We start from the raw sequence: 24,647 nt of genomic DNA on the forward strand, positions 1-24,647 counted from the left end.
CTTACAAGTTTGTTTCTCAATTTCCCTCTGACTATTGGGGGGTCTATAATACAATCCCAATAAGGTGATCATCCCTTTCTTATTTCTCAGTTCCACCCAAATAACTTCCCTGGATGTATTTCCAGGAATATCCTCCCTCAGCACAGCTGTAATGCTATCCCTTATCAAAAACGCCACTCCCCCTCCTCTCTTGCCTCCCTTTCTATCCTTCCTGTAGCATTTGTATCCTGGAACATTAAGCTGCCAGTCCTGCCCCATCCCTGAGCCATGTTTCTGTAATTTCAATGATATCCCAGTCCCATGTTCCTAACCATGCCCTGAGTTCATCTGCCTTCCCTGTTAGGCCCGCATTGAAATAAATGCAGTTTAATTTATTACTCCTATGTTGTCCCTGCCTGCCCTGACTGTTTGAGTCACTTCTGTTCTCAGCTCTACCTGTCTCAGATCGATCTCTTTCCTCACTATCTCCCTGGGACCCACCTCCCCCCACCCCACCCCACCTTACTAGTTTTAATCCTCCCAAGCAGTTCTAGCAAATTTCCCTACTAGCATATTAGTCCCCTTCCAATTTAGGTGCAATCTGTCCTTCTTGTACAGGTCACTTCTACCCCAAAAGAGATTCCAATGATCCAAAAATGTCAATCCTCCTCCCATACACCAGCTTCTCAGCCATGCATTCATCTGCTCTATCCTCCTATTCCTGCCCTCACTAGTTCATAGCAGAGAACTTATGAGGGAGAAAGGAATACAAAGTTATGATGAACGTGGCTGGGGCTGGAAGTTTGTTTGGAGCAAAAATTGAACGTTTTGAGATTATAGTGTTCTGCCCGATTAATTTCTCTAGTTAAGTTGATCCCTCAATTAAGATCACCGGTCTAGATCAACTGGTTATCCTATTAATATTTGTGGAAAATGGCTATTGCATAACAGATATGCTATGTTTTCTTATAAAACAATAACTCTTCAAAAGTAATAACTTAGCTGTGATTCCTTTGTCAGTTTTTGATTGTAGGCAATCCCTGTAGTGTTTGTCTAGTGTTTGACGCGTACACTGGAAGCAATTATGAATTTACCACAAAACAATCCTCAAAATCCAGTTCTGGATCCTGAGCCTTGGGCTTAGAAATACAGGTCGTTCATTAATGTGAATTCATTAACATGTTTCATTCAAGTGAATTCACTAATAACATGATTGATGAACTGGGGACACTGTTTGTAAAGTGTGAACTTCTAAATCATGTATTGGTTATGACGGGGTTCCAGCCCCATTAGGTTAAATTGTGCTGCTATTGCACAATTTTCTTATACATAAAATTCAAATTATTCCACTAATGGTGTGTTGAAACTGGCCATAAAAATTTCCAAGGTAAAAACAATGACTGCAGATGCTGGAAACCAGATTCTGGATTAGTGGTGCTGGAAGAGCACAGCAATTCAGGCAGCATCCGAGGACAGGCAAAATCGACGTTTCGGGCAAAAGCCCTTCATCAGGAATAAAGCTTTATTCCTGATGAATAAAGCTTTATTCCTGATGAAGGGCTTTTGCCCGAAACGTCGATTTTGCCTGTCCTCGGATGCTGCCTGAATTGCTGTGCTCTTCCAGCACCACTAATCCATAAAAATTTCCAGTTCAATTAAATTGAAACATTAGCTGGAATGGAATTAGCTACCCATTTCAATAAGGAATCAGCTGAAAGATAAATTGCCACTGAAAGACTTAATTAAGAAATACTGTACACAAATGTAACATTTGCATTAATACATCTCTACATCGGAAAGCAATATGTGCAGTTTTATTTTATTCATTCAGGAGTGGTGGGCTTCCTTGGTGGGCTATTCATTGTGCATCCTAGTTATCTTTGAGAAGCTGGTGCTGAAGTGCCTTTTTGAACTGTGGCAGTCCATTTAGTGTGTGAACACTCACAATGTTGTTAGGGAGGGAGTTCCAGGATCTTGATCCTGTGATAGTGAAGAAATGACAATATATTTCTAAGTTAGGGTAGGAGTGGCTTTGGAGGTGGAGATGAATTGAAAGTGCTGGTGTTCCTGTGCACCTGTTGCCCTTGTGCTTTTTAACCCATCCCCAGTATATTTTTTCAAAAGGAAACATATAAAATGTGTCTGCAGCTTGGGTCAGGACAATTTGTTGTTAACAGAGTGTTATCAGCTCATTATTATCTTTGTAGTTACAAGAGATCCATCTAGTTTGTTTTGACTTGGATTTTCCCCATTATTGTTCTTTGAACTCTCCTTTAGTTCACTACTGTGACATGCTGTGGTTCTTAGTGGATTTCTGCAGTGCAGCTTGTAAATTGTACACACTGTACTGTGCATCAACCATGAAAGCTGTGAATGTTTAGAAATATGGTGCCAATCAAGTGGGCTCCTTTATCATAGATGGTATCAAACTTCTGGAATATTGTTGGAGCTGTTCTTACTCAGGCAACTGAGGCATATTCCATCATACTCCTGACTTATATCTTGATTAGAATGGAGAAACGTTGGAGTTAGCGGTGTGTTACTCACTGCAGGATTCTAGCCTCTAAACAAAACCTTTGGTCCACAAATGATCTAAAGTGAGATACCTTTAGTCTATCTCTATATGTAGAATATTTGCATACATGCAATTCAAAGCATTTGATATATATTAACAGAATGTTTTTTGATCCGCAGCTCCTTCAATCACTTATAATAATGGAGTAACAGTGAGTTATTAGGTATTAGTGAGTCATGATTACTGGGGCTATTCAAGACACAAAATAGATTAGTATTTTATCACACAATATAACTTTTCATCAATACAAAAACTTTATTTAATTAGGTGGCACAAATATTTGTGCGTTATACATTTAATGATTTGGTTGTACAAGGGATTTGAAGCAGCTATGAAGAATTTCAGTTACTGGGTAGTCACAGTTCCTGTAATTGAAATTTCAAGGTGCATACAAACAGGGCACAAATATCAGTAGAAAAATAAACCACGAGCTTTACATCTTTTTGTGCTAAATGGTCTTGAGGTTTATATTGTTAAATTTCAACCAGCCTCATAACTTAAAATTCCTTTCTAACAAAGGGAAGGATGATATAGGAATAGAAAACAGGGAGGTGGTAAACTTAAACAAATTATTATTGAGGAGGTATTAGTCATTTTAGCAGGCCTGAAAATCTCCAAGCTGCTGGGGGAGGCAAGGGAGAAGCATATTGTTAAAGGGGAAAGTGAGAAACTGGAAGTTATTGTACACATTGTTAGGAATGACATAGTTAGGGAAAAGATTAAGGCTTTACAGAGTGAATATAAGCGGTTAAGTAGAAGATTAAAAATCAGAATCTCTGAAGTGGTAATCTCCAGTTTACTCCCACTGCCAAGCTCAAATGAGGGAAAGAATAAAAAAGATAAAAGAGATAAATCAAAGGATGAGAAAGTAGTGTAATGTTCAGGGCTTCAGGTTCTTTGATCATTGTGGTCTCTTCTGGGGCAAATAAAAATCTGCTCAAGAAGGATAGGTTTCACCTGTACTGGAAAGGGACCAATAATCTACTGGGAAAATTTGCTAATTGTATTAAGGGAGACTGTAAACTATTAGAGAGAGGAGGAGGGGTCTTAAGTAGCAGAGTAAGTAGAAAATTGATGAGAATTTGAATCTGAATAGAACAAGGTAATTAGGAAGGACAGACAAAAGCAAGTCAGAAAATGAAGCAACTCCGCAGAATTAAACAGTATTTATCTCAATGCAAGGGGTCTTACAGGTAAGGCTGATGAACTCAGGGCATGTTTGGGAACATGGGATTGGAATGTCAGAGCTACTACACAAATTTAGCTGAGGGATGGACAGGACTGGTATCACAATGTTCCGGGTTTCAGATGCTACAGGAGGGATAGAAAGATAATGGGAAAAGGAAAGGGGAGTCGTGTTTTTGATTAAAGAAAACATTACTGCTGTAGCTAGAGAAGATATTCCTGAAAAATCATCCAGTGAAAACATACACGTTGAAATAAAAAATAAAAAAGGAATGCTCACCTTTATGGAACTGTACCATAGAACACTCCCCTCCCCCACCCCCACCCCCCCAACCCCACACACACACAGACCCCACACAATCAGATAGAAATTGAGGAACTGATATATGTAAGAATAATAAGTTTGTAATAGTAGGCGATTTTAATTTTCCAAGCATTGACTGGGACCACAATAGTGTTCAAGATTTGGATGGTGAAGAATTAGTCAAATGTGTTCAAGAAAATGTTCTTTATCAATATGTAAATGTTCCTACTAGGGAAGGAGAAAAACTTGATCTTCTCTTAGGTAATAAGACAGAGTAAGTCACTGAAGTGATAGTGGAGGGACACTTTGTGTCTAGTGATTATATTTCTATTTGTTTTAAAATAGTTATGGAACAGGATAAGCCGTCCATTAAAAAAAATGCTTTTAATTGGAGTAATGAACATTTTAGTGGTATGTAACAAGAACTTTCAAAAGTTGATTGGAGTTGAGTTCGCAGGTAAAGAGACATCTGATAAGTGGAAAGCTTTCAAAAGTGTGATAATGAGAGTTCTGAGTCAATATATTCCTGTTAGAGTAAAAGGGAAGGCTGGTAGGATTAGAAAACAGTGGATGAATGAAAATATTGAGATTCTAGTCAAGAATAAAAAAGAATCATACATTAGATATAGGCATCTCAAATGAATCTCTCAAATAATGTAAAGAATGTAAAGACATTCTTATGAGGGAGATCAGGAAGACAAAGAAAAGATATGAGATAGGCTTGGCAAATAAGGTTAGAGATAATTCAAAGAGATTCTACAAGTACATTAAGGGCAAGAGAGCAACTAGAGAGACAGTAGGGCCCCTTAAAGATCAAACAGGTCATCTTTTTGTTGAACCTCAGGAGGTGGGAAAAATAGTAAATGAATAATTTCTATCAGTTTTTACTGCGGAAAAAGAAATGGAGGCTACCAAACTCAGGGGAAAAAAATTGATATTTTGAAAACAGTTCACAATGCAGAAGAGGACACGCTGGAAGTCTTAGAAAATATAAAGGCGGATAAATCTTCAGGATTCTGATCTACTGTATTCCAGGATGTTATGGGAAGCTAGGAGAAAATTTTGAAGGCCCTTGCAGAAGTATTTGTATCATCTATATATATAGGTGAGGTGCCGGATGACTGCAGAGTGGTTAATGTTGTACCTTTGTTTAAGAAGAAATGCAAGTGAGTCTGACTTTGGTGGGTGGGTAATTTGCTGGAGCTGATTCTGAAAGATAGTATTTATATGCATTTGGAAAGACAAGGAATGATTAGGATAGTCAGCATGGTGTTGTGCAAGGGAAATGGTATCTCACAAACTTGATTGAGTTTTTTGAGGAAGTAACCAAAATGATTGATGAGGGCAGAGTGGTAGTCATTGTTTATTTGGATTTTAATAAAGCCTTTGACAAGGTTCCACATGATAGACCAGCCAATAAGGTTCAAACCCATGGGATTAAGGGTGAGCTTGCCAGTTGGATACAAAATGGCTTGATGACAGGATACAGAGTGATGGAGGAGGGATTTTCAGACTGGAGGCCTATTACCAGCGGTGTTCCACAGTGATCGGTACTGGGTCCATTTTTGTTTATCGTTTATATAAAATGATTTAGATGAAAAGATAGAAGGCACGGTTGATAGGTTTCAGATGACACCAAAATTGGTAGGTATAATGGACAGTGAATGTTATCTAAGATTACAAAGAGATCTTGATCAAATAGGTCAATGGGCTGAGGAGTGGCAGATGGAGTTTAATTTGGATAAATGCAAGATATTGCATTTTTGTAAATCAAACAAGGGCAGGACTTATACAATAAAGTAGGGCCTTGGATAGTGTTGTAGAACAAAGACACCTAAGGGTTCACGCACATAATTCTTGGAAGTTTGCATCACATGTAGATAGGGTGGGTTTAGAAAAGATTTAACACGTTTGTATTCATTGTTCAGATCTTTAAGGAGTTGAGACGTCACGTTGAGGTTGTACAGGATATTGATGAGGTTTCTTCTGGTGTATTGTGTCCAGTTCTGGTCGTCCTATTATAGGAATGATATTATTAAGCTGGTTCAGAAGAGGTTTACCAGAATGTTTCCAGGAATGGAGGGTTCAATTTATAATGAGAGGCTGAATAGGCTGGTACTGGTTTCACTGGAACAGAGGAGGCTGGGAAGTAACCTTATACAGTTTTATAAAATCATGAGGGGGATAAGGTGAATAGCAGATGTCTTTTCCTTAGGGTGGGGATTTCAAAACTAGGGGGCATATTTTTCAGTTCCATGGAGAAAGATTTAAAAATGACATGAGGGGCATTTTTCTTTTACACGGTGTATGGTTCTTGTGTAGAATGAACTTCCAGGGACGTAGTAGATGCAGGTACAGTTACAACTTTTAATGGATTAGTATGCAAATAACAAATATTTGGAGAGATATGGGCCAAGTGCTGGCAGTTGGGACTAGTTTAGTTTGGGATCAGTATGGATTGAAGTGTCTGTTTCTATGCTATATGACTGTAGAATTTCAGGGTTACTTTCCAGCCTACCATTTTTGTCACCTCCCACAGAATTTCACCACCAAATACATATTCCCCTTCCTTGTCAGCATTTCACAGGGACCATTTTCTCCAGGACACCCTGGTCCACTTCTCCCTCACTTCCAACACTTCTCCACATCCCGTGGCACCTTTTGGTGAAATCATAGAATGGTCAACATCTTCCCTCTTAAGTTCTCTCTCCTCTCTATCCAAGACTCCAGACACACCTTCCAGGTGAAGCAAGGAATTAACTGCACTTTATTCAATGTCATCCACTGTATTTACTGCTCAGTGTAGTGTCCTCTACATAGTGGGGATGAAACAGACTGAAGGACCACTTTATGGAACATCTATGTTCTGTCCACAAAAGTCATCCCAAGCTTCCAGTTGTGTGCCACTTCAACACACCACTGTGTTCCTTGGCCAACATTTCTGTCTCAGCCATACTGCAGTACTCCAGCGTGGCTCAGTGCAAGCTGGAAGAACAGCACCTCATTTTCCTTTTGGGGATCCTGCAGCCTTCAGGACTCTGTATCAAGTACAATCCATTTTCACCTACTTGTGGTCCCCATTAGCAGCTTTTCTTTCTTAATACTATCATCTATCTCTTTGCCTAATTATTGTTCTTTCTCTCCAGGTTCCATCTTGACTCATCCTTTCCCCCCGACTCCTTGTCTTCTGCATAAATACCACCTTTTCCTAGCTACTATCATTTCTGAAGAAGGGTCACTGGACTCGAAACATTAACTCTGCTTTCTTTCCATTGATTCTGTCTGACCTTTGTGTTTCTCCAGCAATTTCTATTATTGTAGGTGATTTCAGGGGTTTTGACATTAACTTGCAATTCCTCTCTGGCCCCAAGTGAGGTGCCAGAGGATAGCTAATGTGATACCATTATTCAAAAAAGGTTGTAGGGAACTATGGGCTAATGAGTCTAACAACTGTGGTAAGGAAGCAGTTGAAAACATTTCTGAGGGACAGAATAAATCTCCACATGGAGAGGCAAGGGTTAATCAAGGGTTGTCAACATGGCTTGCAAGGGAGAGATAATATCTTACAAATTTGACTACATTTTGCGAAGATGTATATGAGGGTAATATAGTTGATATTGTCTGCACAGGTTTCTGAAAGGCTTTTGACGGGTTCTTAACCATAAAAGATCTTAATAACCTATAAGATCCAGGACAATTTGGATGCATAATTGGCATAGTGAGAGAAAGCAGAGAGTGACAATTGAAAGGTGCTTTTTTAAAACTGGAAGCCTGTTTCTAGTGCTGTATCACAGAGTTTGTTGTTTACTTTAAATGATCTAGACATGAAAGTAGGTCTCAGTGATAGCAGATAACGCGAAAATTGATAGCATTGTATAAGCAAGGAGGAAAGCCTTAGACTACAGGAAGATATAGATGGGCTGAACAGTGGCCAAATGGAATTTAGTCTGGAAGAGTATGAATTGATAAATTTTGAGAAAAATAACCAGGCAAGATAGTACACATTGAATAGTAGGACCCTAGATAGTACAGATGAACCCTGGTGCACATGACCGTGAATCTTTAAAAAGAACAGAACAGGTAGTTAAGAAAGTCTTTTACAGATTACATTACAGTGTGGAAACAGGCCCTTCTGCCCAACAAGTCCACACCGACCTGCAACCCACCCATACCCCTTACCTAACACTACAGGCAATTTAGCATGGCAAATTCACCTGACCTGCACATCTTTGGACTGTGGGAGGAAACCGGAGCACCCAGAGGAAACCCACGCAGACACGGGGAGAACATGCAAACTCCACACAGTCAGTTGCCTGAGATGGGAATTGAACCCGGGTCTCTGGCACTGTGAGGCAGCAGTGCTAACCACTGTGCCACCATGCCGCTTTTCAGTCAAGACATTGAATACATGAGCAAGGAAATTATGATGGATCTATGTAAAGGGTTATTTGAGCCATAACTGAATATGATAGAGCAGTCAATAACCGGGGGGCACAGTTTTATAATATGAAGCAGGAAGCTGAGAGGGGATTTAAGGAAATATATTTTCATCCATAGGGTGAGAGTATCTGTAACTCATTGACCAAAAGGGTGATAGAGGCAGGAAAACTTTAAGAACTGCTTAGATAAGCTCTTGAAATGCCACAGCATACTAGACTAGCAACAAATATTGAAAAATTAGATAAGAACAGATGCATGTTTAATGACTGGAACCAATAAAATGGGCTGAGGGGTCTCTTTCTGTGGTGTTTGAGTACAAGCTAGTTCGTAACCAGGTGTGTTGATGGTGAAATATAACCTCCCATGCATTTACAGTGTGGGTTTGATAGCCATTTTAAATAGAATGAGAGTTTATCAGGTGTAATTTTGGATATTGGAGGTCTGCAGCAGATGGTGGTTCGTGTGGCACGCACAGAGACACACACAGACAGACAGTCAGGCACACACGCACACAGACAGATAGATACACACGCACACAGACACACACATCAACACAGATACACACATAAACACACATGCGCAGACACACACGCGCACACAGGCACACAGACAGACAGACAGGCACACACAGAGACAGACACACATACACAAACAGGCACATAAACAGACAGACACACACACACAGACAGGCACACACACAGACAGACAGGCACACACACAGACAGGCACACGCACAGACACCACACACGCACACACACAGACACACGCGCACACACACGTTCACCTGGCTACAGGCAGGCTAGACAATTTCGTTGAAGAGTTTGCCATGCTGTACGTGGCTGTCAGTGGTCAGGGTGCTCCTCAGGCGCTGCCAGAAGAGGGGCTGGGCACGAGGGTTGCGGGGCCACTCGAGCACCGAGTGGCGGCTCAGCCTCTTCTTCAGCCGCAGGTAGCGGGAGCGCTGCCAGACCTTGTCCAGCAAGACCAGCACGATCACGTCCAGCTTCTCGTCCAGCAGCCGCTGGTGGGCCATGTGGAAGGCAGTACGGAACTGCCCGGTGGCGATGTAAGGCCGGGTGAGGACGAAGATGGTCTTCCTGCTGCGGTGGACGCTGTGCGAGAGGTTCTCCAATACCAGGCGGCCTGGCACCCAGTCCCTGTCCTCCAGACACAGGCACAAACGCCTGTCGCCCGTCTCCTCCAAGTGGATGATCAGCTCCTTCAGGACCCAGTCGGTGACCAGCAGGTCGTGGGTGTCATAGGCGACGAAGGCCGAGTAGGCGGCACTCGAGGCTGGCGACGACGGCAGCCGCCGGTAGCCCCGCAGCTTGGCGGCGCACACATGGTAGGCGTAGCGTACGTCCCAGGAGAGGTGGCGGGCTGCCAGCGACACCAGGAGCAGTGATAGGGTGAGGCCGGCGGTGGTGGCGTGCAGGCCGGCGCCCAGCGAGTCCAGCTCGCATGCGTGCCGGTCCAGGCTCAGCACACTGAGGCCGCGGCGCACACGCGGCGACGCGCAGGTCACGCCGGTGACCAGGCGGGGCACGTGCACCTCGGTGCGATTGAGCCACCAGGCGAGCCAGGAGGTGGCGTCGCAGCTACACGCAAACGGGTTGCCGTCGAGCCGCAGCACGCGCAGCCCCGCCCATGAGCCGCTTCCCACCTCTTCCAACAGCCGGCGGGGCATGCGCGGCGGCGGCAGGCTCGACGCCTCAATCATCCGCAGGCGGTTTTTGCTGAGGTCGAGCTCCCTGAGCGAGACGGCGCCCCGCAGGAAGTACCGCCCCAGGCGGGTGATGCGGTTGCCGGCCAGCACCAGGCGTCGGAGGCCGGCCGCGCAGTCGGCCAGTGAGCGTGGCACGGAGGTCAGCTGGTTGCCGCCCAGGTCGAGCAGGCGCAGCGAGTCGAGGTGCCGCAGGCTGAGCCACTTGAAGGAGCGCAGCTGGTTGGAGGCCAGCACCAGCTCCTCCAGTCGCGGCGGCAGGGTCTCAAAGACGGACTGTGGTATGAAGGTCAGGAGGTTGGACGACAGGTCGAGGCGGGTCAGGTTGACGAGGCCCCTGAAGAGTTGGAGGTAGTGGGTGGTGCCGTCCCTCCACATGTAGTCCAGGCGGTTTCCACGGAACTCAAGCACCCGGAGCGAGCGGCTCTTCAGCACCGTATCGGCCGACGAGTGGATGGCGTTCCCGTTCAGGAAGAGCTTGGAGAGCGCCGTCAGGTTCTGGATGAAGCCCAGGCGATGGGTCAGGCCCTCCATCTCGAAGTAGTGGCTGTTGTGGCTGAGGTCGAGCACCCGCAGCTTCCTGAGTTCCTGGAAGGCGGTCTCGTACAGCAGGTCGATGCGGTTGTTGGACAGGTCGAGGTAGCGGAGGTCTGGCAGGTGCTGGAACTCGCTGCCATTGGGGGTCTGGCTGAGGGCGTTGCCGGACAGGTTCAGGCACCGCAGCGAGGAGAGGCCTTCGAAGAGTGTGGGCCCCACAAAGAAGATGTTGTTCCTGCTCAGGTCCAAGAAGGAGCCGAGGCGGCCGCACTCAGTTGGGCAAGACGGCACGAATGGGTAGCTGGCCTCCTTCTCCGCCTTGGACTTGCAGCTCCGGCCGTAGCCATCATAGCGAAAGTAATGCATCTGATCGGACCAGCCATAAAAGGCATTGGGTGCTTGGCTCGGCTTGTTGGAGCTGCACTGGGCACCTGCCGAGTCGCCAGAGGAAGGCGAGATTTTGTTCTCCGACAGGTCGAGTACTTTCAGACCGTGGAATTTCTTGAAGATCTGCAGATTGGCCACTTTGATGAAGTTTGTGCCCAGGTCCAGGAACTTGAGATTCCTGAGATCCCACAGTGGCTTCAGATGTTCTTCCTTCAGGTTTTTGAAAACGTAGCCCCTGATTCTTAAACTTTGGAGAGACTGCAGGTTGGAAAAATTCTCGGACAGATTCAGATACTTGGCATACAGCTTTAGCTCGTAGTTAAAGGACAGGTCTATAGCCTCAAGTTTGGTCAGATATTTCAGAAACGCGGCATTGGCGATTTCTTTCAGTAGAAAATTCTCAGACAGGTCCAGTAGTCGCAGGTTGGAAGTGTTCTTGAACCAAGAACTGGGCACTGTTGAGAGAGAATTGCTTTGCAGACGCAGAGTTTTTAATTTATTTAGTGTTTGGAAAGCATTAGCATGTATTTGGATGTAACTTGGAGACTGGCATGGCTGGCAAGGGAATGGAGCATTGTAACAGCGGGGACAGTTCCCACTCAGGTCTAGGGTCTCGAGCTCAGGCAGCTCAGCAAAGTCCTTATCATTGATTTCCTTGATCATATTATTATACAGAAGAAGTTGCTTTAAACTGCGTGGCAGTTTCCCAGGAACGTGGGTCAAATTGTTGTCTTTGAGTGACAGGATGGTGAGGTTGCTTAGGCCATAGAACGCATCCCGTTCAATCTGGTACGAGGTGTTGCAGGGGTTGCGATAGTAGCAGTTCTGACCTAGGTAGATGGCCTCCAGATTTGACATCACTGAAAGATTTGCTTTGGTCAGGACAAAGATGCTGTTGGCTTCTAGACTCAGCATTGTCAGAGTATGGGGCAAGCCTTGAGGCAGCCCGTTTAGCTGGTTCCCATCCAAATAGAGTGACCTCAAGGCTGGCAAGGAGGAGAAGGCCCCTTTGTGAATCCTCAAGGCATTAGTGCACTCTTTATCTTTGGGACCCATTCTGACAGGCACACAGTTACACCTCAAGTCGATCTCAGTGAGGTCACTTAATCCAGAAAAGGACGTGCTATGAACTTCAAGGATGTGATTAATAGTCAGGCTGATGTTAGTGGCATTAGAGGGAAAGCCAGTTGGCACATACCTAAGTTCACGTTCACTGCAGTCCACAACCACTGCAGGGCCATCTTTCATCACGTCACATGGGAGACTTTTTGGAAACCATATATTTGCAGTTGATTTTGAAAGTGAGATAAATAGAAAGATGGTATGAAGCAGCAGTACAGGTGCATTGTTCAAAACTACCTAAAAAGGAAAGAGAACAATGATTTAAGCAATTGGCACATCTTAAAGTTTGCATAAAGTTTCAACAAAAAGGACAATTTTGATGAGCAAAGAACTGCTGTAACCTCCCACTGTCCTCTAACTCTGCAAACTCAGTTCTATTCAATCAGACAAATAATTCATTCATTCAAATTACAGTCAATGAATCAGGCATTTAGATTAACTGCAGTATATAAAGAGGCATGACCCAGCATTAAGTTCAAATAAGTTTGAAATACTGCACTTGCTGGAAATCTGAAAGAAGCAGACAGAATGCTGGAAATATTCAGGAGATCTGCCACCATCTGTACAGAGAGAAGAACAGTTAATCTTTGGAGTCTGGCATGACTTCTTCAGAAGTCAAAGCATTAATTTTAAAAGGAGGTGCTGGATAATTTTTTGACATCACTGGGAAGGCCAGCATTGTTCCTGACCCTAATTGTCTTTGAACAGGATGTCCTGCTAGGTCATTTCAGAAAACATGAAAACTTAACCATGTTATAGATCTGGAGTCAAATGTAGGTCAAATCCCAGTCAGAGCAGCAGATTTCCTTCCTTATAGGATGATAGTGAAAATCCAACTGATTCACAGCAATTGATAGTAAAAAACTTCCAATTCAATTTCTTTATTATAATGAATTTAAATTGCACCAGCTGCCTTGGGATTTGAACTCATGCCCTCAAGGCATTAGTCTGGATCCCTCAATTACAGTGCAGTGATAATGTTAAAACATCACTACCATCCGAGGAAATGATCGGAAAACAAGTTTGATATTAAAGTTTGTGAGAAGATTTGTAGCTCAGGTGCTCGTTGCTGTGGTTCTGTTCGCCAAGCTGGAAGTTTTTGTTGCAAACATTTCGTCCCGTCTAGGTGACATCCTCAGTGCTTGGGAGCCTCCTGTGAAGCGCTTCTGTGGTGTTTCCTCCGGCATTTATAGTGGCCTGTCCCTGCCGCTTCCGGTTGTCAGTTTCAGCTGTCCACTGTAGTGGCCGGTATATTGGGTCCAGGTCTATGTGTTTGTTGATGGAGTTTGTAGATGAGTGCCATGCTTCTAGGAATTCCCTGGCTGTTCTTTGTTTCACTTGTGTTGTCTGAGAGTGGCTGTTGTTTTGTGTGCTGTTATAAGTCCTAGTGGTCGCAGTGTCTGGCTGTCATTTCAGAGATGTTCTTGATGTATGGTAGTGTGGCTAGTCCTTTGGGTTGTGGCATGTCATCGTTCTGTGGTCTATCCGTTAGGCATCTGTTGATGAAATTGCGCGGGTATCCGTTTTTGGCGAATACCTTGTACAGGTGTTCCTCTTCCTCTTTTTTCAGTTCTGGTGTGCTGCAGTGTGTTGTGGCCCTTTTGAATAGTGTCTTGATGCAACTTCGTTTGTGTGTATTGGGGTGGTTGCTTTCATAGTTCAGGACTTGGTCTGTGTGTGTGGCTTTCCTGTGTACCTTTGGACAGCTGAAACTGACAACCGGAAGCGGCAGGGACAGGCCACTATAAATGCCGGAGGAAACACCACAGAAGCGCTTCACAGGAGGCTCCCAAGCACTGAGGATGTCACCTAGACAGGGGACGAAACATTTGCAACAAAAACTTCCAGCTCGGTGAACAGAACCACAGCAAGTTTGATATTAGATGTAAAATTTGGTAAGAAAACGGAGTTTTTTTGCAAGGATAGGCTAAATGCACTTCGGCTGAATGGCCATTCTTTCCCATAATATTTTGATATTATGATGTAAAGAAATTTCTTCAAGAAGAATGTGCTGATCTATGTATGTGTCATTAACACAACTCACATACAGTACAACCTGAAGACCACCAGTGGCCATTTTGGCTTGGATGTGTTAGATTTTGAATAAGACATGAATTCAGACAATTTTGTTAGCATTAAGCCAAGGCTGAGATGCAAAAACAAAGGTTCAATGTGAAAAATATAATTGCCTTGTGTGGATCTTCTGAAATTTCAGTTCACCAAGGTCTTTCAGTCTACTTGATATGAATTCTGGAAGAATGTTTTTTTTTTGTTCTCCAAATAAAGACAGTTCAGAACTTTTCATACTCTTCAGCCATTTGGAACAGAAGATGGACATAAAATTCTTCCTGACTTCTGTCACAACCCAGAAATTTATCATCTTGTTTGGCTGTGTTACTTCATCATGGAATAAGTTTTTGTGGGGATGGTAGCATTGTGCTATTAATTCAGAAGTTCTGACCCAGTCTCCGGGGTGTTAGAATCACACCACAGCACCTGGGGAATTTACATTTAATTAATAACTATTTGACAAAAGATGTCCTATTTTCACTGTAAGAATATTCTTCATTCTTTTCTGTGACACTATGAGCTCAATGAATGTTGGTGAAATGAAAAGTGTAGGAGAACTTACCAGGATTAGCACCATCATATCTATAAGGAAAAGCTCACCCACTGAAGTTACAACGCAAGATGAGGTGTACAGTAGCCCCGCGGGGGAATACTTCCAAGACATACTGTGGATGCCCAAAACTGTGGATAGGTGTGAACCTATTCATTTAATTGGGAAATGTACCTTCCTGACAGCCTCTTGGTCCCTGGTTCTGGAACATTCCCCATAATATGTTCGGGTCGCGGTAAACCGCAGGTAACTGAAACCGCAGTAACCAGACCGATGGATGTAGGGATTGCCCTGTAAGTTGAAACATTAGAGGAGACATCCAAAATGGACAGGAATAATTGATTTCCGGAACTATGAATCAGGTCAAAGTTTTGCAGTTCTGTCACATCCAAGGTGAGTCGAGGAGGACAAAGAATCAGACCAATAATCTTGACAAAAGTAATCACATTTTTCCAAGATGGCAAGACAGGCTCCTGCACCCGTCTGCTGCAGACCAACCACCTCCTGTCTTCTTCCCTTACTTAATTCTTTCTCTTCTTCCTGTCAGTGATGGCAGAGAAGGTGACACCGTAGAGGAGGGTAGCTGCTTTGTGACCCGTTGTGAAGAGGTGGCGGCGGCCGAGCCTGGCAGCAGAGCCAGGGACTTGGTTGTATCGACCCAAAGTGGAGAATCCATTTTGTTCCTGCATACCTAAATACATTGAAAAGCTTTGTTTTCGAGCAGTACAAGCAGATCATAAGGCAAAAAAAACTTGGATAGATTAGATTTAGATTTAGATTAGATTACATTACAGCGTGGAAACAGGCCCTTCGGCCCAACAAGTCCACACCGACCCGTCGAAGCGCAACCCACCCATGCCCCTACATTTACCCCTTACCTAACACTACGGGCAATTTAGCATGGCCAATTCACCTGACCTGCACATCTTTGGACTGTGGGAGGAAACCGGAGCACCCGGAGGAAACCCACGCAGACACGGGGAGAACATGCAAACTCAACACAATCAGTCGCCTGAGGCGGGAATTGAACCCGGGTCTCAGGCGCTGTGAGGCAGCAGTGCTAACCACTGTGCCGCCCACAGAATGAGAAAGATAGAGTGAGGCATACAAGTTTTACTGCCCAGGATGTGTGTGAAACATAACCAACATTAACAAGATCAGCAGTACTTGAAGTTAAAGCGTTAATTTATCAGTCTAGTAACGGCAGGAAAGAAACTGTTCTTGAACTTGCTGGTGCATATGTTCAAGCTTCTGTATCCTCTGCCTGACAGAAGAGGTTGCAGGAGATCATTACTGGGGTGGGAAGGGTCTTTAATGATGTTGACAGACTTTCTGCAACAACGAGAGATGTAAATGGAGTCATTAGATGAAGGTTGGCTTCCATGTTGGTCTGGGCTGTGCACATAACTTTCTGCAGTTTCTTACAGTCCTGGGTAGAGCAATTGCTATTATGCACCTGGATAGTATGCTTTCTGTAGTGCATCTGTAAAAGTTGGTGAGGGTCCTTATGTACATCACAAATTTCCCAAACCGCCTGAGGAAGAAGAGTTGTTGTGCCTTCTTGACCATCACATTTCTTGGGAAGCCCATGCCAGGTTGTTGGTTATTGTCACTCCGAGGAACGTGATGCCCTCAACCCTCTCAATATACATTACATTGATGTAGAAGGGGTCATGATCTTCTTGCTTTCTGAAGTCAATGATCAGTTCTTTTGTTTAGCTGACATTGAGAGAGAGGCTGTTATCATTGCACCACATCACCAAGTCCTTTATCATCTTTCTATATTCCGACTCATTGTTTGATATCTGTCCTACCATGTGATGGTCACCAGAAAACCTGTAGATGCTCCAGGCATCAGTGAAACAGCAGCTAAAGTGGAGTCAGGGACTCCTGATTGTGGTAGGCCCAAGCAGGGAGTCCAAGTGATGGCTGAAATGGTGGTGGTATAGTAGACCCAGAGCAGGGATTCCAGGCAGTGGCTGAAGCCATGACAGTGTGGTATGCCTGGAGCGGGAACTTTAGATGTTGTCGAGAAGTCTGTCCGTGTGGTAGGCCTGGAACAGGGACTCCATACAGTAGTAGCAGTATAGTATGCCTGGGACTCCAGGCAGCCACAGAGCCAGGGACTTCTGGTTGTGGTAGGTGTGGACTGGAGACTCCTAGTTATCAACAAGGTGGTGACAGCAGCAGCTGGTTATGGTAGGCCCAGAGCTGGACTTTCCTGGTTACTGGTGAGGCAGTGGTGGCAGCTCCTGTTTGTGTAGGCTCAGAGCCAGGAATGTTGTTTCCTCGGCAAGTGTGGGTCCAGCAAAGGACATGGCATTGGCGTTGTTGAGGATGCCTTGCGACGAAGTGATGGCAGCTGAAGAGTGGTGACTGATGGTACATATGGTGCAGGTGGCAATGTAGAGGCCCATGTTTCATTGGTGAACTGGCTTAGGGCTCAGGATTCATGGAGTAGGCAACGGAACAAAGACGTACACTGTTTCAGCTACATCTTTTTATGTTTAAACTATTTAAAATGGCATTGGATTGTGATGACAGTTGAAGCTTTTCACTGTATTTTATTGCATTATTCACCATAAAAAGAAGTGACAATATATCATCATTCATTCACCCAGCACTAATGATGGTGTATCCTGTTGTGTGTGTAGTTGGGTGTGTGATGCCCCTTTGAGAATGGGTCTGGTGATCCGGGGTAGAAGCTAGAGGAGTAGTTTTGATTTGATATTTATATTGCCACCTACTAAGATAATTATTGAATAAAAGATATCACATCTTTACACTAAGAATACTCTAATTCTTTTCTATGATGCTTCCAACTAAATGAATGTTGGCTGAAATGTAATGTGTAGGAGAACTTACCAGGATTAACACTGTCATATCTATAAGGAAGAGCTAATGCCAGTGAGGTTACAACTCAAAACTAGATGCATGTTGAAACAGTAGAGGAGACATGCAAAATGGATAGGAATAATCGAAAACTGATAGGATCCAAAACTGTGAATCAGATCAAGGTTTTGTAATTTTGTCACATCCAGTTGTGAATGAAGGAGGATGAATAACCAGAGCTGTAATCTTGACAAACATCTCAGGTTTTTCCAAGATGGTAGCGCTGGTACGGTAGGCAGTGTTCAGGCTTCTGGACCCACTGCTCCAGACAGGTTGGCTCCTCCCTCCTTTCTTTACCCTTTTTATCTTTCTTTGACTTCTTCATCTTCCTGTCAGTGACATTGTGGAGGTAAGTAGCTGGTGTGGTACTCTTCGTGAGTTGGTGGCGGCCTAGCCTGGTAGTGGAGCAATCGACTCCCTGTTGTGGTAGGCCCAGAGTGAGGAGTCCAAGGTGTAATAAGATTGTGGCTGCAGCAGAGCAAGGGACTCTTGGTTGTGGTAGGCCCAGACCAGAGACTGCAGGTGGCAGCTGAAGTGATATGCCCAGAGTGGCGACTCCAGGCATTGTTGAGGTGACGGTTGTGTGGTAGGCCAGAAGCAGGGGCTCCACATAGTAGCTGAAGTGACAGTGGTGTGGTATGCCTGCGAATGGGGACTCCTGGCTTTGATAGGCTCAGAATTGGGAATCCTTGATATTGGTGAGGCGATGGCAATAGCTTCTGGTTGCAGTAGGCCCAGACCTTGTGTCTCCAGGTTATTGGTGAGGCAGCAGCAGCAGCTCCTGTTTGTGTAGGCCTGGAGTCAGGGACTCCTGGTTGTTGGGCGAGTGTAAATCCAGCGCAGGACCTGACATTGGTGTAGGTGGGCCTTTCGAAGAGACAGCACCTGAAGAATGGTGACTTTGGTGGATCTGACAGAGGCGACGGTGTGGAGGCACAGGTTTTGTTGGTGATCTGGCTCAGGGCTCAGGACTTGTGTCGGAGATGCGCATTGAAGATATACCTTCATCTGTATCCTTTTATTCTTAAACTATTTAAAATTCTGCTGGATTGTGGTGACACTTGAAGCCTTTCACTATTTTACTGTATTAATCACTACAAAATACAAGTGACAATGTATTATCATCCATATATCCAACATTAAGGTGCATCCTGTTTTGTGTAGTTGGGTGTGTGATGCCACCTTGAGAGTTGGTCAGGTGACCCGGAGGCAGGAGCTAGAGGGGTAGTTTTGATTTGATTTATTATTGTCATGTAGTGCGAAACAGTGATAAGTATTGTTTTGCGTGGCTGTCCAGACTAATCATACCATACATAATTATATCAGGATAATGGAATAGAATGCAGACTATAGTGTTACAGCTACAGAGAAAGTGCAGAGAAAGATCACCTTTAATAATATGAGAGGTCGATTCAAAACTCTGATCACAACAGGGAGGAAGTTATTTTTGAATACGTTTGCACATGGGAGAGAGCATAACTAGGATGGGAGGGGTCTTTGATTATGTTGGTTGCTTTCCCGAGGCAGTGAGAAGTGTAGACAGAGTCAATGGATGGAAAGCTGGTTTACGTGATGGACTGGGCTGCATTCACAACTTTCTAATTTGCAATCTTGTGCAGAGCAATTGCCATATCAAGCTGTGATGTATCTAGATAAGATTCTTTCTATGGTGCATCTATAAAAACTGATGAGTCATTGTGGAGGTGCTGAATTTCCTTAATCTTCTGAGGAAGTATGGGTGTTGGTGTGCTTTCTTACTGTACCATCAACATGGATAAAGCAGAACATCTTTACTCTTAGGAACATTAACCTCTTGACCATCTCCACTTCAGCGCCATTGATACAGATAGTGGTGTGTCATTACACCATGTCACTAAGCTCTATTTCTTTCCTGTACTCTGTCTTATTATTATTTTAAGATCCAAAGCACTATGGTGGTGTCATCAGCAAAATTGTAAATGTAGTTAGAGCAGAATTTGACCACGCAGTCATGAAAATATAAGGAGTTTATAAGGGGCTGAGTACACAGCCTTGTGGGTGTTGTTGATTACAATGGAGATATTAGTCAAAAGTGAGGACTGCAGATGCTGGAAACGAGAATCTAGATTTAGAGTGGTGCTGGAAAAGCATAGCAGGTCAGGCAGCATCCGAGGAGCAGGAAAATCGATGTTTCGGGCAAAAGCCCTTCATATAGCCTACCCTTACTGATTGCCATCTGTGGGTCAGGAAGTCGAGCACAGGGGAAGAATCGACGTTTCGGGCATAAGCCCATCATCAGGAAAGCTGATGAAGGGCTTATGGCCGAAACATCGATTTTCCTGCTCCTCGGATGCTGCCTGACCTGCTGTGCTTTTCCAGCACCTCACTCTCAACTGTGCCCATGATTAATGCAGCATCACCATAATCACATCAAACCATAGGGCTACCCTCTCATTAGAGATAAAATTAGTGATGGTTTAATCTGAGGGTCACCACGCCTCAGACAGGAGGCAAGGTTGAGAAGGAGAGGCCTTCATGGTCATGTTAGTTAGTGCAGGAATTGAACCCATGCTATTGGTTTCACTCTGCATCACAAATCATCTAACTGAGCCCCTTGCTCATTTCTAGCCTGCCAAACGTAAAGCAGTACAAATCCAGCTTAACTATTACTACTCCATCAGTTGACTTTCAAATCATCAGTAAAGTGATGGAAAGTATTATTGATTGTATTATTATGTGGCACTTTCCCCTGACAATCTGCTCCAAACTTATTGCAACCATGTTTGAAAGACAGAAGAGCTTAACTTCAGAGTTGATTTGAGAGTAACTACATTGATAATATGACAGCATTGCCTGAGTATGATATCACGGAGCTCAATAAACAAGAAGCCAATGACACTTGCAATTGCTGAAGAAGAATAGACATTAATAGTGCTGAGCAGACAATTTGGTACATTGTGCCACTGTTGGCTCATAGAATCTCTACAGTATGGAGACAGGACATTTGGTCCATCGGATACACACCTTTGAAGAGCATCCCATCTCCCTACCCTATCATCCTACATTTCCCATGGTTAATCCACCTAAATCAGCACATCTTTGGACTGTGGGAGGAAATAAATGCAATCATGGTAAGAATTGTAAACTCCACACAGACTTTTGCCCGTGGGTGGAATCAAACTCAGGTCCCTGGTGCTGTGAGTCAGCAATGCTAATTATAAAATCAGAAGTCACACGACACCAGGTTATGGTCCAATGTGAAACCATAAACTTTCAGAGAACTGACTTCCCCTGATGAAGGAGCAGCACCTCAAAAGCTTGTGATTTCAAATAATCTTGTTGAACTATAATCTGGTGTCATGTAACTTTGGACTTTGTCCATCCCAGCCCAACACTGGCACCTCCATATCCGAATTATTAAAGATCTGACTACATTAATCCCATTTTTTAGCTTCTGCACAATACTTTTGGAGGCTATGGCAACACAGCCCCAAGTGAAGATCTAAATGGTGCATAAATGTTATGACTCAAATGCCTTTTCAGGTAATGCGTTTCAGAATCCCACCAGTCAGTGAAAAAAAATTCCACCTTCTCTTACATTTATACCTCTTAAATCCTTGCGCACTAGTTATTGATAGCTCTACTAATGGAAAAGACCTGCTTTCCAATCCATTGTATTTCTTTCAATCTTATGCATTTTTGTCCCCTCTCAACCTTCTGTGCTGCGAGGAAAATAACTTTAGCTTATCCAATTTTTCCATATAGCTCAGATTATCCAGCCTAAGCAACATTCGGGAAAACCTGTGCCCTCTTTAATGCAATCACACACTTATAATGTGGTGACTGAACGCAGTAAAGCAGTTGTGACCTAAACAGTATTTTTTTAGATTACCTACAGTGTGGAAACAGGCCCTTTGGCCCAATAAGTCCACGCTGACTCTCCGAAGATTAATCCACCCAGGCCTTTTTCTCTCTGACTAAAGCACCTAACACTATGGGCAATTTAGCATGGCCAATTCACCTGACCTGCACATCTTTGGATTGTGGGAGGAAATCCACACAGACACAGGGAAAATGTGCAAACTCTACACAGACAGTCGCCCAAGGCTGGAGATTGAACCTGGGTCCCTGGCACTGTGAGGTGCTAACCACTGAGCCACCGTGACACCCTAGAATAGAGTCCTTGCTCCTACATTCTATGCCTCATCTAATAAGGACAATAATTCCATGTAGTTTAATTACCTTATCTAGATGCTATGTTACCTTCAGAGATCTGTGGATATGTACACCATGGTCCCTCTGATCTTAAATATTATTCAAGTCCAACAATTCACAGCATGATTCCTTGTTAACCATCTCCAAATGTAAAACCTCACACTTTTTTGGATTGAATTCCATTTGCCACTGCTCTGTCCAGCTTACCAGCTAATTGATTTTATGCAGTATATCCTCACTATTTATCATTCCACCATTTTTCATGTCATCTGCGAAAGCTATATCTCTCACATTAAGTCCAAATTATTTATATATTCTGGGTAATCCAAGATGGAGGATGGGAAAATTTTTTGGCTGTAACAGCCAACATTTTTGAGGTATTCTAGGTGCTGGAGGAGATTTCCGCGAATTCCAGGAGCAGCAATTATTGTTTTATATGCTGTTGCATTGTTTTGGAACTTTGGGGGAAAAAAAGTCAAAACAAAAGCAGTTTTAAAAGGGAGAAGAACAGACAAAGGCAGCACATAGTGAGGTCAGTGCAGGAGAGAGAGAGAAAGAAACTGACAAGAGTAGTGAATGTGCACGTTACTGACTTTGCTGTTAGAATTCATGTATCGCTGGACATCGGAATGCATCTGGGAAAATTAGCAAACAGTGAAATTCACAACTGATCTTGGAGGAACTGTTTGGGCGAAATTCACACACAAAAACAGATAAGTGGATTGTATTGTTTTTTAGTGTGATCTACAGAAAGTCTGCAGTAGTGAGTAGAGTGGGTTCTTTCTTGATTATATGTTTTTTGAGATATGTGTCTTGATTAAACTTAAAATATAAGCCATACCTAGTAATTTAACCTAGGACAGTGTTTTGTAGAGGAATAAGGCAGTGTTATTTTCTGGGTTTGTAGATTGTGAAGGAGCAGAAATGGCCTTTGGTAGAGTGATATGCGCTTCTTGTCAGGAGTTTAAAGAGAGTTTAAGGGTTACTGCGGATTGTATAAATGCTGTTGGTTGTGAATCTTATCAGATCAAATAGATCGGTTGGAGAGACAGTTAGAAGCAATGAGAAATTTGCAACAGCAACAGTATGTGATGGATGGCAGTTATAGGAAGGGGTGAAAGTCTCAGATACAGTCACAAAAAATCGGTTAACTCCAAGAAAGGGAAGAGAGGTCGGCAGCTAAAGCAGGAGGCTTCTGTGGCTATATCCATTTCAAACAGGTATACTGTTTTGGAAAATGTAGAGGGTACTGGATTCTGAGGGGATTGTAGTATGAACAGCCAAATTTCTGGTATTGAGACTGGTTCAAATGCAATGAGGAGTACATCGGGTTCCAAGAGGTCAATTGTATTAGGGGACTCTATAGTCTGAGGTACAGACAGAGGTTTCTGTGGCCAGCAGGGAAAAATCAGAATAGTGTGTTCATCCCTGGTGCCAGGATCAAGGATGTCTCAGAGAGGACGCAGAATGTTCTCAAGGGGGAGAACGGCCAGTAAGAGGTCATTGTCCACATTGGAACCAAAGACATAGGAAGGGGAAAGGTTGAGATTCTGAAGGAAGACTACAGAGAGTTCGGCAGGAATTTAAAAAGGAGGTCTTCGAGAGTAGTACTAGTTATATTTGGGTTACTCCCGGTGCTATGAGCTTGTGAGGGCAGGGATAGGAGTTTGAGCAGATGAACTCAGGGCATGGTTAGGAACATGGGACTGGTAAATCATAGCAATTACAGAAACATGGCTCAGGGATGGGGCAGGACTGGCAACTTAATGTTTCAGGATACAAATGCTACAGGAAGGATAGAAAGGGAAGCAAAAGAGGAGGGGGAGTGGCATTTTTTGACATGGGATAGCATTACAGCTGTGCTGAGGGAGGATATTCCTGGAAATATGTCCAGGGAAGTTATTTGGGTGGAACTGAGAAATAAGAAAGGGATGATCACCTTAGTGGGATTGTATTATAGACCCCCTAATAGTCAGAGGGAAATTGAGAAACAAACTTGTAAGGAAATCACAGCTATCTGTGAGAATAATAGGGTGGTTATGGTAGGGGGTTTTAACTTTGAAAACATAGACTGGTACTGCCATAGTGTTAAAGATTTAGATGGAGAGGAATTTGTTAAGTGTGTTCAAGACAATTTTCTGATTAATTATGTGGATACATCAACTAGACAAGGTGCAAAGCTTGACCTACTCTTGGGAAATAAGGCAGGGCAGGTGACTGAGGTGTCAGTGGGAGAGCACTTTGGGGCCAGTGACCATAATTCTATTAGTTTTAAAATAGCAATGGAACAGGATAGACCAGATCTAAAAGTCGAAGTTCTAAAATGGAGAAAGGCAAATTTTAATGGTATTAGGCAAGAACTTTCAAAAACCGATTGGGGGCAGATGTTCACAGGTAAAGGAATGGCTGGAAAATGGAAAGACTTAAGAAATCAGATAGCCGGAGAGCAGAGAGAGTACATTCTTGTTAGGGTGAAAGGAAAGGCTGGTAGATATAGAGAGTGCTGAACGACTAAAGAAATTGTGGCTGAAAATATGTTTTTGGGAAAGCGCAGCAGGTCAGGCAGCATCCAGGGAACAGGAGAATCGACGTTTCGGGCATAAGCTCTTCTTCAGGAATGAGGAAAGTTTGTCCAGCAGGCTAAGATAAAAGATAGGGAGGAGGGACTTGGGGGAGGGGCGTCGGAAAT

General features: G+C 43.7%; 1 protein-coding gene across 1 annotated transcript in view; it reads right to left on the reverse strand.

The window, feature by feature from the left end:
• Positions 1-9,282: 9,282 nt before the first annotated feature.
• Positions 9,283-24,647, reverse strand: part of tlr7 (toll-like receptor 7) — a 31,598-nt gene continuing 16,233 nt past the window's right edge. Inside the window, exon 2 of the mRNA XM_043700597.1 lies at positions 9,283-12,489. Within this exon, the coding sequence (XP_043556532.1) occupies positions 9,283-12,489 (3,207 nt within the window). The remainder of the gene's footprint in view (positions 12,490-24,647) is intronic.

This window comes from Chiloscyllium plagiosum, chromosome 12 (assembly GCF_004010195.1).
Source record: "Chiloscyllium plagiosum isolate BGI_BamShark_2017 chromosome 12, ASM401019v2, whole genome shotgun sequence".
Taxonomy (NCBI): domain Eukaryota; kingdom Metazoa; phylum Chordata; class Chondrichthyes; order Orectolobiformes; family Hemiscylliidae; genus Chiloscyllium; species Chiloscyllium plagiosum.